The sequence below is a fragment of the Fukomys damarensis genome, unplaced genomic scaffold (assembly GCF_012274545.1).
Source record: "Fukomys damarensis isolate Sample0158 unplaced genomic scaffold, DMR_v1.0_HiC HiC_scaffold_24, whole genome shotgun sequence".
NCBI classification, from domain to species: Eukaryota; Metazoa; Chordata; class Mammalia; order Rodentia; family Bathyergidae; genus Fukomys; species Fukomys damarensis.
In genome coordinates this window covers 12,497,465-12,515,829 of record NW_022900936.1, presented here as the reverse complement: position 1 = coordinate 12,515,829, position 18,365 = coordinate 12,497,465, and the positions used below count along the sequence as shown (strand labels likewise).

At 35.5% G+C, this 18,365-nt stretch overlaps 1 protein-coding gene across 1 annotated transcript; it reads right to left on the bottom strand.

The window, feature by feature from the left end:
- Nucleotides 1-3,378: 3,378 nt before the first annotated feature.
- LOC109117553 (keratin-associated protein 19-7-like) lies at nt 3,379-3,606 on the bottom strand. Its single transcript, XM_019205168.1, has one exon. It carries the CDS (start codon nt 3,604-3,606, stop codon nt 3,379-3,381), a length of 228 nt encoding a protein of 75 aa, XP_019060713.1.
- Between the last annotated feature and the right edge of the window lie 14,759 nt (nt 3,607-18,365).

Here is an 18,365-nt window from a genome sequence, read left to right as displayed (position 1 = left end):
GAAATGAAGATAAAAATACAACAGGAAAGATGAGAAAGATTCTTCATCATCTGTGCCTTACTTCTTGCATAGCTTTTCTCTGCCTACATAGCTAATTGAATATTTAGTGGAATTGTAGCCCATAAATTTCATGTTCATTTATAATAAAAATCTGAATTAAACAGGTAAGCACTGTAAAACACCCCTAGAACAACAATAGTTATATAGCATAACACACCTAAGTCTTCATTTGCTCATTTTTCACTGTCAGTAAATTCTGTCAGTCAAACTTGCTCATCTATCTTTAAGGACAGAGGAAAGCACACAAGAGAGATATACCCTTAATCTTCATGCTACATAATTAATATTTTGCTATTATTGCAAACTACTGCATTGGCTTTTAAATTTATGTTCTAATTCTTTATAAAAATACAATGAATTTTTTGAATTAAATGTGTTTGGGAAAATGTTTAATTTAGGAATTACAACAGATTCTTTTCTAATCGTTAGTTTTATTGTTATTGCTACTATCATTATTAGTTCTGCGTAGAGAAAGTTGCAGAAACTCCAGGACAATGACTAATAGAAACAGGGGAAGAAGAAATGTATTATTTTCTTCTCAAGCTCGGGAGGAAACAATTCATTGTTTTACCATCATGTAGCATGTTAGCAAAAGTTTTGTCCTTGTTTTTACTTTTAGATACAGTTTATCAATTTCTATGTCAGCCCCCATATATAAAGCACATAGTCAGTCATTATTCTAATTCTTGTAGTAGGAAAAACCTCAATATGTTAAAAATTCATTGAATCCACCCACTTTCAGAGATTGCAGAGCAATTTATCAAAGAGTAGAGACACAGGTGCTCTAAAATCATGACCAACACTAGTTTACCTGGCACGGAAGCTCGTGGAACCCTAAATTTGAAAACAAACTAAAATGGCAATTTTGACAAATTGTGCACTAGTGTGAAAATGAGAAACTTTGAGGGTCTGGTCTTAGGAAGACCTCTGTACTTTACTAGGCTTTGTTTGTTGGTTTGTTTGTATTGGAAGCTACCATCCCAGTTTATGGTCTTTTATTGTTTTATTAGTGCACATATTCCACTCTCTGTGTGGAACTGGTACATTTACGAAACACATATTAGTTTATCATTGCCTTTCTCCTCTCTTCCTTCATCTTCTGATCCTATTCCCAATACAGAAAGATCTATCTTCCTACTTCCTATTTTCTATCTCTTATTCTCCTCATTATAATTTGAGTTTCTCATATAAGAGGGACCATGTGATAGTTAGTATTGTGTGTCTGATTTATTTCACTTAACATTATAGTCTCAAGGGGCATCAATTTTCCCACAAATGGCTCAAGTTTACTTTGCTTTATGGCACAGTGGTACTCCATTGTGTGTAAATACCACATTTCCTTTATCCACTCAACTTTTGACTAATATATGGGGCATGTCCAAGATATAGCTATTATGAATTGTGCTGCTATAAACATGGATATTTATGTAACACTGCAATATAACATCTTTACATCTCTTAGGAAGATATCTTAAGGTGGAATTGCTGTATCAAATGTAATTTCTAGTTTTAATATTTTTGAGGATTTTTCCATAGTGACGGCCATAGTGATTGTATTAGTTTACATTCCCACCAACAATTTTGAAGGCTTCTGTAATAATTTCATTAAATTCTTATGGTAAAGATCTAGGAAAAATTCACTCATGGCCATGGCACTGAGAAAAAAAGTAAAATACAGAGCATTCTCAAAAAAAGAAAAAAAAAAAGTCCTACACACCAGAGAAAATACCTCGTCAGAGTTTAAACTAAGATAGGGATAGGAATTATTCTTACTCCAACCTCTGTCAGCTTCTTTTCTTACCTATATCCAGTTTAGAAGATGAGAACTTGTGGGGGTTGATACTTCAATCTTCATAAAATGTGTAGGAATCCCTGTAGCCAGAGGAAAGGGTAAGGCTGAGAGAACAAACTCTACAAAACTCTGGAGAAAAATTTGTAAATGTCAACATTTTGAGGTCTATCTAAAGTCAGAGATTTCATTGAAAGACTATCAAATGATAACTTTCTCCTAAAGTATAATATCACCCCAACAGGATTCCTGCATAATCTTGATTAGAGCACTAGAGTCACATTAACATGATTCTGAAATTAAAAGGCCAAGAACTTAGTATAATGTATGCATATCATTTTTACTATATATATTCTCTTAATTATTGAATTAAGTTTATAGTAATATAATTTTACTCTGTCCTTGCCTTTTTCTAAGTAAAATTTACTTGGACATGAAGTATTTTTTGATTTCATATGTTCCAGGTTTAAATGTACTAAGAATTTTGCATTTGTGCCAACAACAAATACTGTTTATAATTTTCCAGGCAGAATATTTGACTACATTTTAACACTGTGATTTTGTTAACTTAAAAAAAAGTATAGGTGTATTCTATTACTTCTTATTGTCTGGAAGGAAAACTGTTAAAAACTCATCAATGAAATCATCAAAACTTAATATTTCCTTTTTACCATAATTTTAATGATGCATTCAATTTTATATGAGATATAGTACTATTCATATTTTATTTCTTCTTGGAACACTTTGCCAAATTTAAGACAGTCATATTTAGGTGAGACAAGAGGTAAATGGCTTTCAGTTTTGCATTAGTTTTTTAAAATTTTTTATATTTTCACTTTTTCATTATAAATGTTTTCAATACTGAATACATTCAGCATACATCCATCTCCTAATTTAGCAATATATATGGAATTATAAAAATTAAATTATATTTGATTATTACTGTAGAGTTCTCTTTAACCTTTAGAAATAAAATTTCAGTGTTTTCCTAGAGAAGAAAATATAGATACTGGTTATGATAAGGATAACAAGAAAGAGAAAGAGAAATGATAAAAAGGGGTAAACAAAAAAGACAAGAGGAGAGTGAAAAGATGGTAAAAAGAAAAAGAAAGCGGAGGAAAAGATAAAGTTAAATATATTGTTAAAATTTTATGTGAAGAAAATGTAGCTTATTTGATGATTATATTAAACATGACAGGAAATTCATTGTGATATAAGAATTGAAGTTCAAAACAAATTTACTATGTCACAAAAACTTTATTATTAGGCACCAGACCGCGAGAGGCAAAACTTTATATAACATAATGATTCTTCATCGAATACAGAAGCGTAACACTGAAGAACTTTATTAATCAAATGCCAATATCCAGTCCAGTTTGTTTTTTGGTATATTTGTTGAAAACCAGGAGATTCATATAGCAGTTTAATGATCAGTGCAAGAAAAAGTGTGCAAATCATAGAATCAAGCTCCCCAAAGAACCTGTTTTACAGAAAACTCAGTCGTGCATTCTCAATTTTCAAGTACTTATTCAATAAAAGCCAGAAGACCAGGATCCTCCATAGCATGATGGGCGGCAGCATCCATATCTGTACCCAGAGCCATAGCCATAGCCAGAACGAAGACCATAGCCGCCATAGCCACAGCCACAACCCAGGGGGCGGAAGCTGCCACAGCCGCAGCCGTAGCTGGAGCCCAGGCCTCCAAAGCCTCCGTACCCGAAACCCAGGCCTCCGTAGTAGCTGCCGTAGTAGCTCATAGTGTCAGGGTGCTGCGTTTGGCTTGGTATTGCAGGTCAGCTGTGTGAGTGAGACTGCAGAGGGGCATTTATATACTCTGACCAGTGTGAGCGCCTCTAAGTGTCGTCTATTGTAAACTATGCCAACAGTCTGCCTCCTAACCCTACCACGTCTTCCACTTGTTTATGTAATTAGTTATTTAAAAGTTATGCAATATGTTTGATGTTCTGCTTTACATGCATGCCTAGAAAAATATTTTGCCTCTAATAAAATACCGTGATGTTTATAGTCTCCGAGTTTCAGAGTTTCCAACTCCGTAAACAAATCATGTGTTCACATTGCTCCCCAGGAGGCTGCTTTTATCCTCTTATTATACCCATTCCTGTGACGTTCCATGGCTGCTGATTGTCCTCCAGTTTAACTGTGCTATATCAATTCTACCAAGAATTTGCATATATTAAACTATGATTGTTCCCTGAAATTCCAGCCCTATTTTTAAAATGGCATCAACTATAATGTACATGTTAATACCACACGGCATTAAGGTCCGCTGAGTGTCACATTTAATAATGCATTGAGGACATTTCATTTTTAATAGAGCCACAAACTCATGCAAAGAAAATGTGTCAACACCATGTGTTCTGCAGAGACCGCCTTCTTGCTAAATACCAATGAAGACTGCATAAAGTCTGGCTATTCTCGCACAAATAGCTTCATCTGCACAAACTTATTTATATTTCAGATTCAAAATTCTTTTCAATCATAGGACTACATAATTACAGAGTTAAAGAAATTGGAGGCAATTTATTCCAGGGTCCACTTTAACATTTAATTTTTATTTTATCATTGAGCAAACTGTGACTCAGAGAGACTAACCAAATTATGCAACAATGACCTTTAGTGGCAGTTTAGGACGAAGACACATGTGATTCTGTTCTTCTGTTTAGCTCGGCAGGTATCTATGAAATTAAAGACACAACTGCTAGTTTAAAAATTTCTTGTGCCACATTGTTCAACTGTCTTACTTTCTTCTATTTGTTTATTAACCCTATCATAACAAATGTATACAATGTGAAAACAGCATATAACAGTATGCTCAGATACTTCTAATTTTTAACAACTCAAAATAATAGAATTTAACAAAAATAGATGGAATTTGGAGTTTCCACTGTACTTAAGAAACCATTCAATTATCAGTTTATTGAGTAAGAAGTAATTAGCTGCTTATGTATAAGTACATTGATGATGTCTTGAAACATACAAATGGAATGGAATTATTAATAATAATGAACTCTATTGTACTCAACTGCAGTTAGAAGAATTGGGGTTGCATACAACTGGATGTTGTTTCAAAAAACAAAATCATCTTTAATACTTGTCATGATCCAGAGAAATATTTGTCCTGATAGGAGCTCTATTATTATCATTAATATAGCATCTTGCAAGATCCAATTTAGGAATTAACTCCTGTACTTTTCTGGCTTTTTTTATTATTATTATTATACAAAGAGAAGCCAAATTGTGACACCGAGCATTGCCTGTACCTGAAATAGCAATTCAATTGCCTCTTCTCATTCCTAGCATATCCAGCCTCCTTCCCAGGACCAAAAGGGCCACACTTTTCCCAGTAACCCTAGGATTCAAACTTGTTTCTATAAAACAGAAGCACTCTCTTCAGTCATTGATTTTTTCTTTCTCAGTATCAATGAGTTCACAATTGAAGATGATGACAAAAATGTCTGTGAATCCTTTTGAGCTTCCAACATTTTTTAAATTTTCCTTTTAGTAAGTATAGCTTTAAAAATATTTGTCTAAAATTCAGTATTATTTTGTAGTTGCAAATAAACTGTAGAAAATCACTATTATTAAAAAGACAAAAAAAGGTAACAAGGATAGAAAGAGAACACTTATAAATTATTGATAATAATGTAAAAATATCACAGCTATAGAAACTATTGTAACAGTTATAGAAAATGATATGAAGAGTTTGGCCTCAATATACATCTATTTTCCTGTGAATGACTCTAGTTTCTCATTCTTTATGACTGAATAGTACTCCATTTTATCCAAAAACCACATCTTCTTTATCTGATGGGCAATTGGGCTGTTTCCAAGTTTTAGCTGTTACAAACTCTGCTGCTATAAACATGGGTGTGCATATATCACTGTGGTATAAGAAAAGTAAAAAATTGAAACAAAGTCTTTCTAAATTGGGAGGGATAGAGGGGATGAAGGGAAGGAAGGGACAAGGGGAAAAAATGAGAACCAAGACCTGTCATGTAAAGGTACAGGATCCCAACGATGAATGTAACTGTACTGTATACTTAAAAAGTATCAATAAATTTAAAAAAAAACAACCAATAACACAGTGATATGAAGAGATTCCTTCAAAGACTAAAGAGAGAACTGACAAATAATGCAGGAATTGCATGACTGGCTGAGCTGTACATTTAAAGAAAATGAAATCATTATATCAAAGACATACTCTCATTCCCATGTTTATTGCAACACTACTCACAACAGCTAAGATAAGGGATCCATCAAGATGCCCAAGACAGAAAACTATTCATCCATAAGAAAGAATAATACTCCATTGTCTTTAGCAAGATGGCATGAATTGGAAATCATTGTGTAAAGTGAAGTAAGCCAGACACACAAAGATCGTATATTCTCCTTTGGTGAGAGCTAAGATATTGCCAGAATGGTAAAAGGAGAGAAACTACTATGCCCTTGTGCTTCCCCTGGGTCTAAACAGCAGTGATTGATATTCTAAATAGGTATCAATCACCTGGGGGGGGCCCAAGGTCTTAACCCAGCCTTCCCAGGAAATATCCCTGACACCACCCTTACTAAAAATCCTTGTACATCTGACCCCCCCCCCACTTAATCACTATTACCTGGGTGACTGTACTTCTAATCTTACTGGTTGGTCATGGTTTTGCCCCACCTCATGCCCACCTTGTAATTTTCCACTGGGTCTTACAGTTTTGTCCCACTTTGTACCCGCCTCACCACATGGCTTTGCTGTATAAAACATCTTGGAGAAGTGGGGTGAGCGGTCAACCCACTTTCCGGTCCCCCTTCTGTCTCTCTTAGACAGAAGCTTTCTTTCCCTCAATAAATTTTTCCTACTCTAAAAAACAAACAAAAAAGGCAATGAAATGGATTAGTAATTACTAGAGACCGAGAAGGGCAGGGAGAAAGGGGGAGAAAAGAAGTTATACAAGGACAATAAAACAGTTCCTAACATGACCTAGTTCTGGTTTTGTACATCACAGTTAGGTAACTACTGGTTATAAGACATATGTCAAAACAGCTGGGAGAAAAAGGAATACAAAAGATTCCAACATATAAAAAATGACTAATGCTTTGAGGACATGGAAGTAGTTATTACTTACATTTGATTGCTACACATTGTATACAGGAATCAAATTAGCATACTGCACCCTGTAAAGATCTACAAATATTATGTCTCGGTAACAAAAGAAGCCGCAGGAAAAACAGCTAATCAAACAGAAAAAAAATCAAATTCCCTCAAAATATCTTTGAGGTCAATAAACTCTGGACACTGGCCAATTAGATAAAGTAGTAATACATAAGTTTGACTTTTTAAATCACTATACATGAAAAAACTGCAAAATATGAGCAAGAACTTTTATTTAAATAATTTAAAATTAGCAGTACATTTACCCTGGCCATGCAATGAATTTGTGGATGATTCTGTACAGATAGTAGACATATAATGATAAAAGGATTGACAGAGAACTAAATAAGATAGTTGTGCATTGATGTCATTTTTATTTTTATTTCATCTTTTCAATAAAGACGAAAAATACTATTTCCAGAATCAAAATACAGGCCAAACACTATCTGCAGCCATTTATACATGTTAAAGTGAAACACATAACAATTCTTCATACTATCATTATGTTGCTTAATAATTTACACAAGATTACACTAATAATTGTGCCTGAGCTGAGATTTAAAACCAGTTTTCTGGCTCAAGAACCTCTGCTAAGGGCCAGGGATTTAGCTCAGTGGTGTCTTACCTGCCTTGCAAGTGCAAGGTCCTGAGTTCAAATCCTGCTAATACGAAAAATAAATGAACCTCTGCTTTTGTAACTATGTAATACTGTCTCTAACTCTCACATAAGACTCAAATAGTTTTGTCTTCAGCAGGAGCGTGACTCCAGAGAAAAATATTAAATTTCAAGTACAAAACAAATGCATATTTTAAAAAGAAATAAAACTACTTTTAAAATTAACTATTTTTAACCATTTCTTTTTAGGTGTACTTTGGTACCCTTCATATATCAAAGTATGCTCCTCATACTTTTAACCTTCTTGATTCTTCAGGAAACTCATTATGAGTTTTGATCCATTTAACACTCTCACTTAGAAATGTCTATAGAGAATTTTGGAATGTCAGAGACAGCTTCTGTATCTTCTCAGTGGAACATTCATTCCCTCATCTATAGTAATTCTTCAAGTATTTACCTAATGGTTACTATCTTCCGGGCACCAGTATGCCTCCAGTAAGGAACAAAAGCTAGTTCATGAAATTCCTGGAAACTATGTGCTGGTACAAATATATAAGCGATATATACCTAGGAAATGTGCTAGGAAGTGATCAGAACCGGGAATGAACGTGAAGCTCTTTTTGGAGGTCTGGAGAGTTGTCTCATTTATATCATTTATAAAAATCACCTCTGAAACAACCGGGGTATTCTTAATAAAATATTCAGGGGGCAGAGATTTAGCTCAGTGGCACCGAAACTGCCTCACAAATGCAAGGTCCTGAGTTCGATCTCTGGTGCTAACATAAAATCAAGTAAAATAACCAAGGAATACTAACTTGTTAGAAGAAAGCATCTTCTCTGGGCCAGATATCTATGAAACACTGTAAGTACATTGAGACTGTTTCTGTTTTTCATGGTCACATCTTGATACTATTAAGTAATTTTTTCCTTTTAATCAGAACCTTCTCTTGCTGCATCAAACTTTTGTTCTTGACAACTGTGTTCTGTCTTTTATCCATATATATAAAAATATATGAAATTAAAGTTAATTTTATTGGTACATTTTTAATATTCATAATGATCATACTCCTCATATGGGATTTGTATCTGCACTAATATAACTTGATTCTTTTCTTTTTCACTCACTTCCTTTCCCATCAATCCTTCTCCACTCCCCATCACCCAGTTTACAAACTTTCATTTTTTTTCTTCTGTTTGTTTTACTTTTTTACCCCTATTCCCTTCCCCCTCCCCCTTCTATTGTTTCCCTTTCCATTGGAACATTTTTTTTCTTAGTTATAAATATGTATCCTACATTTTGGTCCTTATAGGTCCTTTGAACTTCTCACAGAAGAGAAATAATGCAATATTTAAATGTGTGTGTCTGATTTATTTCACTTAAAGTTAAGTTACCAAGGTGCATCCATTTACCTACAAAAGACTCAAGTTTGTCCTCCTCTATAGCAGAACAGCATTCCCTTGTGAATAAAAAAATACATCTATTTTTTTTATCAAGTCAGTGGGGGAAAAGGAACCCTTCTCTGCTGTTGGTGGGAGTGTGAAGTGGAACATCTGATATGGAAATCAGTATGAAGATTCCTAAAAAAAAAAAAAAAGAAAGAAAGAAAGAAAGAAACAAAGAAAGAAAGAAAGAAAGAAAGAAACAACTAAAACTAGAAGTTCCATTTGACCCATTCTCCTTTTAGCTTCTGGCCAAAAGAGTTAAATACATCACACCACGGTGGTATATATGCACTCATGTTTATAGTAGCACAATTTGTAATAGCTACATCTAGGAAACAGCCTACATGTCCATCAATGGATGGATAAAGAAGATGTGCTTTATTCATATATTTTATTTGAATAGTTTTCATTTCTTTTCCTTTCTTATGGATCTTTCTTTTCATGACATCAATGGGACTTACATTTTTCAACCATTGCCAATCCAAAAGCACAGTTTTATTTTCAGGGTTATACCATGTCTAATTGATCTATAAATATTTCTTCTGCAGACATTCTCTGACAAAATAATTTGATCCTTGAACAGAGCTATATCTTGAGCTTCTCAAGAGACACTTGTGCCCTCACTTTCAGAAATACCCACAATACAACTTTCCATATGTTATGCCTTTGTTTATCCTCCTCCGCTTATATAGTCTACCATAGTTTTTAGCACTATCATGGACTGGAATTAATATTAGAGGGAGTTACATATTTTGTCTCTGGTTATAAACAGCTTCGTATATACACATATATTTGTATCTTAGATTTAAAGGAAAAAGTTATTCTGATGAACGTAAGTGGTACATACATCAGCAAATGATACTAGATCTATCCTGCATAGGTGAGAAGAGGGAAAGTATTCATGAATATCTGATAACGTAACACATACATGTTAAGTTAAATCCCAGCCGAGCTTCCCACACTGCCTGTAAACCATCTTTGTCCCTCTTTAGTTCCTTGTCCCTTTCTGCACAGTTATGCCTCAGGCTTCTCACTATATTAAAACACACTTATTCTCACATGCTCTCCGTGTGACCCAACTCAACTCTACCGAAGAGTACTCGTTAGGCAGCAGCACTGGCAACTTTCTACTTTTTCTCCTCTCATTTGCACGCTTCCTGTTTTTGAAATATTTAAAATTTCATATAAAAATATACAAACATAATAGATAAAAATCTACCTTGATGGTCACCATTCTTCCTCCACTATGGCCGGATAGCATTAGCCCTCATCCTGAGAATTCTCATCTTGACAAACAGCTTGAATAGTTACCCGTAGTACAAGCTGGTAGACTGGAGTCATACCTGCATTAACTTTCAGTTTTGCGGGGGGGTTGTTTCTTTTGTTGGTTGGTTGTTTTCTTTCTTTTTCTTTTCTTTCTTTCTTTGTTTTTTTTTTTTTTTCTTTTTACTTCTCTGGAATTTTTTTCTTTTTTTAATTGAATTTATTGGTACATTTTAGGTATACAGTACCGTTGCATTCATTATTGGGATCTTGTACCTTTACACGACAGGTCTTGGTTCTCATTGTTTCCCCCTTGTCCCTGCCCTCCCTTCACCCCCTCCTACCCTCCCCATTTACAAACACTTTGGGAAAAGAAAAAAATATGAGAAAATGAAAAAACTTCTATGGAATTTAAATTCATTTTCATGCATCCATTCAGTTAATAATAGTGAACTTTTCCCACTTAATTGAATTGGACATAAGTAAGAAGAAAAATCAATCCCTCAAAATCACATGACTAATACTTTAGTCAAGGAGGAAGGTCATAAATGAATACAGATCCAACTCATCCATTCAACAGACCAAATATTTACTGAATGGTAAACAGGGCTGAAAATATCCCCAAACATATGCAAAGATAATTCAAGGTAGTGAGCAAAGTAGAAAAACACATCCCTGATTTTCTGAAAGTTGTATTCTAAAGAGAGTGAGGGATAGACATCAAATACAAAAGGATGTTACTGAGTGTCACCAGTTTGAAAGAAAAAAATAAAGCACAGATGAATGATATGTAATGAAAATTGGGAGATATTGACATTATATATATGAATGGATAGGGAAGATGTTCTTGAAAATGAGACTTTTGGCTAAAGACCAAGGGGAGGAGAACATGGATAAAGAGCTCTTGGGTGGTAGATTACCAGGCAAAGGGAACAGAAATTATAATTGCCCTGAAGTGTGAACAAACCAGGCTTCTTTGAGGGCCAATTTTCCTGAAGTAAAATGAACGGGGAGGATAGCAGAGGATGACTGCACCATACACATGCGATCATGTAGGTCTCACATGAGAATTTTTATTCTGAGCAGCACTGTTCAAACAAATAGCTTCACACATTTCCTAATGATATCAAGAGCATTGTGTTTGTTTTGAACTAGGGAGGAAGTGGTCATTCGGGGTTAAACCAAAAGATATTAGCCAGTTTTTTTATTGCTAGGACACAATGCCCAAAACTCAAATTTATCAGAGAGGTTTAATTTGGCTTATGGTTTCAGAGATTCAGTTCATCAGTTCATGGTCTTCTGCTCCAACACAGGAACATCTGAGCTGAAAATTATGATAAAACAAAGTTGCTTAGTTTATGGTGGCTGGGAAACAGAGCAGGGAAACAATGACAGTAACCGAACAAGGACCACATTCCTGGCATCTCCAACTCTTAGTCTTCACTGCACTTTTGACTTCATGTGCATAGATTCATGAACAGACTTTTCAGGGATTCTTTCTCTGGCCTCTGAAATCTTTTTTTCACATTGGGGTGGAAACCTCCCAGATTTCACATTCTATATGTGGGTAAAACTATTATAATTTGGGTGATGCCAAGGTCTGCTCTCAGTGGGATTAGGGAGAACTCTTGATACGTAACTTCAGTGGCCTCTAACTACTTAGATGATTGAATAGAGTATAATAAATCCCAAGGAACCAATTCTCCAATTCTTTGGGAGGCTTGAACAGATTCTGAGGGACTGTATGTTTACACCTTTTTTTTTTTTTTTTTTTTTTGGTACCAGGAATCGAACTCTGGTCCTTGCATTTTCAAAGCAGGCAGTGGAACCACTGAGCTAAATCCCAGGCCCGGGACTGTATTTTTAAATAAAGCTTTATATTTTGCAACTTTTAGTATGAGATGTGTGTTTGTCTAACTGATTTCTGAGGTGATCTCAAGGAATCTTTCTTCTTGTCCTGGTTCAAAGTATTTTGTATCATTGTAATGACAGTAATATCTTTAGAAACAAATTTTCTATGGCCCCAAATTTACAAATGATTCCTTAAGTTTTGCAAATGCTCCTGATCTATTTTTGCTCCTAATTATCATAAAAATTCTGAATTAAAGAAGCTAGTAATATCCATACCACAGTATGAATATTGAGCTGCTTTAAAAATTTCAACTGGCAGATCAGTTATTTCACTACCCTTAATGTCAGGCTCCTAAAAAGTCTCAGGACATAGACAAATATAGACAAATTTTCTGCCAGAATGCAACACACACGGTCTCTATTTCAATAGGGTCCTTTTCCCAACTGAAACCTCCTGAGTCTGGCCTTTATTCTCTGAATTCCTATCAGCATCCCAATCTTCTCATTTCGGACAAAAGTCACTCCATCAGTTTCTCTTTTTAGCATTCTAGGGCTTCAGTAGAAAGCAACAGCTCAAAAATGTTCTAAGTTTTCTCATGTACCAATTCTAAAACTTCTGAACAGATATAGTCACAACAATGAATTCACTTTTTCAGTACCAATTTTCTGCATTAATCACTATTCCAATTGTTGGGATACAATACTTGACATTAAAAACTTAGAAGAGGAGAGGTATGTTAGCCCGTGGTTTCAGAGAATTTAATCCATGTTGAGCTGGCTCCAAATAAGAAATATCATGATGGAAGGTAAGGAAGAACAAAATTATTTAATGGCACCCTGGCATGAACAGAATAGTGTCAGAGGTCAGAAAGGAAGAGGATAGGCACTATAGACAGTACACAGGTTCAGGCCTTGATGACCCACCCAAACACACCCAGAAATGGAGTCCACCAATCACCAATCTGCTGGGCAGCTTGGAAACCAATCAAGTTGACAAAATCAAGCCTATCTGTCACAGAGAACATGTCTCTGTGTGATGCAGTGTTCCAGTATGGCCGTCAAGATTTTTCCCTTTTGAATGTGTAGACCTTACATTACCCAGGAACTCGCTCTGAATTGCTCTAGCACTATGATTATGGTGGATTTATTTTCATGACCAGGCTGGGTCATATGGCTCATATGAAATATTACTGAAAGTTTCCTCATCTACTCAATGGAGCCCTTTTAAAACGCTTATTCTTATTTTATAGCAGAAGAAGAAACCAGAGTCAGAGCAGAAAGACGATTTGGCATATCTCTGCTTCTTTCCAAATGGAAGGCCAACAGCAAGTAATGAATACTGCTTCTAGTTGTCATAAATAGTGTCTGGCTTATGGCCACCATAAAAAGGTGACGATAAGGACCAGGATTCTCTCAACCACCAGAATAAATGCAGAAGTAGAATTTTCCCCAGATCCTTCAGACAAGAACTCAGCATAACTGATACCTGATGCCCACCTTCATTTCAGTCATAGGATACCCTGACTTCACACCCCAGAAAATCTGGTGCTGCTTTGACAGACTTCTCACCTACAGAAGTATGGGCAGATAAGGAGATACTTGCTATTTTCATATAAAAATCTGGTAATGCTTATTTTTGAGCTGTGATGGAAATTGAACTCAGCACACACTAGAAAAATTCTCTATTTCTCACCTACATCCATATCTCAAATTTGTGAGAAAGTTTTGTGTAGCATTAAAATGTGACAGAGTTTCTTAACCTTCCTATTCTGAATACTATTACCCCTCCAATTCCTAAAATTAAAGCATTGGTAATATTACTAAACTCATCATGTATAATTTTTTTTTACATAATTACAGTTCAAAGAGAGATTGAAGAGAACAGACCATGTGTATCAGTCAGTCCTTAGGAGAGGAACATATGTCATGCAAGATAGGCAAATATATAAGAATGCACAAGATTGGTTTACAGTGGCTGCCCACAGAGTCAGGCGTGGAAGAGTGCAAGGGGTCTGTGTGCTGGAGATCTGAAAGTTCCAGTCAAAGATCTGGAGCCCAGTGTAGTTAGTGCCCCATGTGAGCCTGTGTCAGAGTGTCTCTGATGGAAGACTGAAGAGTCTGCACCAGAAGGCTGAAGGGTCTGTGCTGGAGGCTAAGTCTGCTCTGAAACCCAGGAGCTGATGCTGAAAGTGGAAGTTAAGACTGGAGTTCCTCTGAAGAAACAAGCAAACTGTCCTTCTTCCTTTCCCATTTACACCCTTCAAGTGACAAGCCACCCTAGTTGGGTTTTCAGTCTTTAGTAAATCGCTTCAGCCATACTCGGAACGATGCTGGTCCAACTTAGTTGGGCATGTCTTGCTAAAGTTGACACAATCAGTTAACTAGCACATAAATTAATTTTAGTGTTAAATACAGAACATGAGTTCCATACACATGTCAAAAGTAAATGCAGAAAAGGCTGAGCTTCTAAAGTTTGTTTATGACCCTTTCGCATGGTAAACATTGATGCTACTTTGATTCCACACCTTCCTTGTCAACTGTCAACAGAGCAATGTGTTCTTTAAAAAGTGTTCCTCTCTAAATAGATCAGAAAGCTGAAGTCAAACCATTCTCCTGGGTCTGAAAATGTCATTCAATTTGACATTAGACCAAACACTATGTCTAACCTTATATTGAAAATCAGAATGAAAATGGCTTTGCATAATTCAGGGAGCTATTGGATTTATTGTATTTACAAAATGTACAGGTAACATTTCTGAAAATGTTAAAAGGATATATCATATTTTTGATGAAATAAAAATATGCCTTGTAATATCAATAATAAAAACATTAATATACTTCTTATTAACACCTATGGTTTGAAATATATTGTATTTCTGATATAATTATTTATATTTGTATCTCCTTTATATTTGTAGTAGTTACAAAACAGGATGCTGATTCTTAAAATTCCCTCTCTTCGGTTTCTTCTTCTCCTAGTTTCCAGTAATTCCTACATTATGGCCACTATTATTTTTGATGATGGATATCATCTATGAAGTTGAAAGGACTCTACAGGAAGCCAAACTGTACAACCTAATCTCTATTTCCTAAGTGAATCATGGCAGAAAAATGGTGAATGACTTATATATCTGCTAGAGAAGTCTGCAAGTGGTTTTAGGTTATGGGGAAATGGCTGCCTAGAACACTCCGTCTAGTAAAAGTACCACACAAAACATTACAATTCATCCTTTTGTCTACTTTTCCCTTAAGCCCAAGCAGAATCTACAGGAAGGGCAGGGTTCATTTAACACATAAGATTTGATTCTATGTCCTTGCTATGAATCCCATTGTACCTAGTGCATGACTACATCCTACTGAAAACTTAACATTGAGATTTGTAATTATGAGTTTCTTACCTAAGTTTCTGTCTCATTTGCAAGTCCACTGAAAACTCTATGTCTTTCAATCTCTGATATTTACTGCAGTTGGCACAAGGTGATCATGCATAACTCATGCAGATAATTGGATGGATACAAGATGGAATCCACCAAGGGGACCCTCACTCACCTTTGCTCTATCAAGGTGACAAAAACTGAGCAAGTTGAGCTCCACACAGCTATTTTTTCTTAAATATTGCCAATGTTTGTCTAAAAGTATGAATTTTTTTGTACTACACATAAACTAATACACAATTATTTGGTAAAGTTTGGAGACACTTGGTATTGGCCCCCTAAAGTTCTACAGTATGAAACTTGTTGTATTTTGGATCTATTATATAATTTTTTAAATTTTATAAAGTTCATTGGTACATTTTAGGTAGACAATACAGTTACATTCATCACTGGCATCTTGTACCTTTATATAACTTATCTTGGTTCTTATTTTTCCCCATTCCCATGCCCTCCCTTCACCCCCTCCACCCTTCCCTGTTTAGAAAGACATTGTTTCCATGTTTTTCCTTTTCCCTTTTTACCTTTCCCCTACTCCTACCACTTCCTCTATTCTTTTAAATCTTTTCTTCCTATTATGCAATATCAGTTACACATTTTGAGCCTTATTTACACTTTTAGTTTTTAACACCAGGGAAACTATTTGGTATTTACACATGTGTGTCTTATTAATTTCACTTAAGTGTATGGCCTCAATATGCATCCACTTAGGTATAAATATTCTAATTTCTCATTCTTTACGGCTGAGTAGTACTCCATTTTATTTTTTAAAAAGCACAACTTCTTTATCCAGCCCTCAGTTGGTGAGCAATTGGGCTGTTTCCAAATTTTAGCTATTACAAACTGTGCTGCTATAAACATGGGTGAGCATATATTGCTGTGGTATGATTTTTTTAATTCTTTTGGGAAGATACCCAGAAGGGGAATAGCCAGGTCAAATGGAACCTCTAATCCTAGTAGTTTGAAGTATCTCCATATTGATTTGCACAGTGGTTGTACCAGTCTGCACTCCCACCAACAATGAAGAAGAGTTTCTCTCTCCCCACAACCTGCCAGCATTTGTTATTGGTTGATTTCTTAATAGAAGCCATTCTTTCCAGGATGAGATGGAATTTCAGTGTTGTTTTCATCTGCATCTCTGAAATGACCTATTACATAATTAATATTTGTTTCTTCTATATTAGGGGTAAAGAATTAAAGGCATTTATTGACAGTATTTTCAGAATTACCAACAAATATTACCTCACTTGTCACTAGCATACTGTTCTTCAGGGATATGAAATGTGGCATCTTTCATAATTTTTCTCCTTTTATTCATATTCTATTTGCCATTGTCTTTGACCAGGTTGACTTCCATAATCCATGTTAAGGATAACACTGTCATAAATTGCTATGTAGATGGATCAAACATTGGCAAAATTTCTAGTGATGGCCTAAATGCAGCATCTTTTAAAATCTGTCATTGATTTCAAGACCTCTCTAAGAGATCTTTACTCTTGATAACTGGAAAAGCACGTCCTCAGGGAACACAACAGAGTTCCATAAATCCCCCTGTGTACAGGGCTTTTTCATCAGTGAAGAAAACATTTGAAAATAAAAGTTGGATAAGGATGAAGAAGGTGAAAACACCAATCAGAGGGGCCAACAATAGGTAAACAGAGCAGCCAAGGACAATGTGATCACTTGCAGAAATCTAAAAACAGAAAAAATTATGACCAACCTACGCATGGCATAGCCTAGGAGTGTTGTTCTCTAAACAGAATCATAAGCTGAGTTGCATAAATGTAAACATGAATTAAAACTAATCAGCAGAAAATAGTCTTTTTAGGACATTTTAAGGACCAAAAATGTAAGGACATACAGATCCACACATCTAAATGTAGATAAAACTCTGGGCATCTGGAAGTAAGAATAGCACCTCTGCTAATCTTGGTGCCTCAGCTAGTTTCTATACACTCTAGTTTCTGCAACTGAGTTCCTTCACTTGCCATTTAATTGAGGCCAAAGGGGCAACCATAGAAGAAATCCATTAAGAGCACAGAATCCAGCAGTACAACAGGATTGTTTGTTACTCAGAAACAGCGGAAGACAGCATGGCTTTGAGTAAACAGCAGTAAGTGGTGCGATAATGTGGCATAACAACCTCGCCGCCTAAAATGTGAAACTAGTAAAGAGTAGCTGCAGGCATCAGTATGCTCTGAGTGTAATGTGAAAAGAACTGCTAGGCATTCTATGGACCCTCAAGGCTGCTTGGGATTTCATAAATAAGACCATCATCAAGAGACTGTCTTAAAGCACACACACAGAGGACTAACAGAGACAAAAATGAACTCACATACAATGCCGGTACGTATTTAAAAACCTGTTCATAAGGGAATAGAAAAGATAACTATGGCACATTTAAAATATCAAAGTAAATTTAATATGAGATTTTCTACATTTCTCAAATGCGCAATTTGAAAGGTGAGTTGTGCCAAAATACATATCCCCAAAGAAAAAAGAAAACCATTACTCGGGTCTATATGGATTTCAGGAAGTCAGTTCTGACACGCTGAAATCTGAAGATTTGTCACAGTAGCGTCGGATTGGCTGATAAGCATTTAATTTGAAAGATGCATTGATGAACTGAAGAATCATCAGCAAGAAAAATAGCTTGAGTCCCCAGTCGTGTGCAAACGTTCTTAGTAGAAACTGGATGACCAGTATCTCCCCTAGGAACATGGGCAGTAGCAGCCATAGCCATAACAGCCG

What these genes read in the sequence shown, in the direction of transcription:
- LOC109117553 (XM_019205168.1), bottom strand. Translation starts at nt 3,606, where the DNA reads ATGAGCTACTACGGCAGCTACTACGGAGGCCTGGGTTTCGGGTACGGA.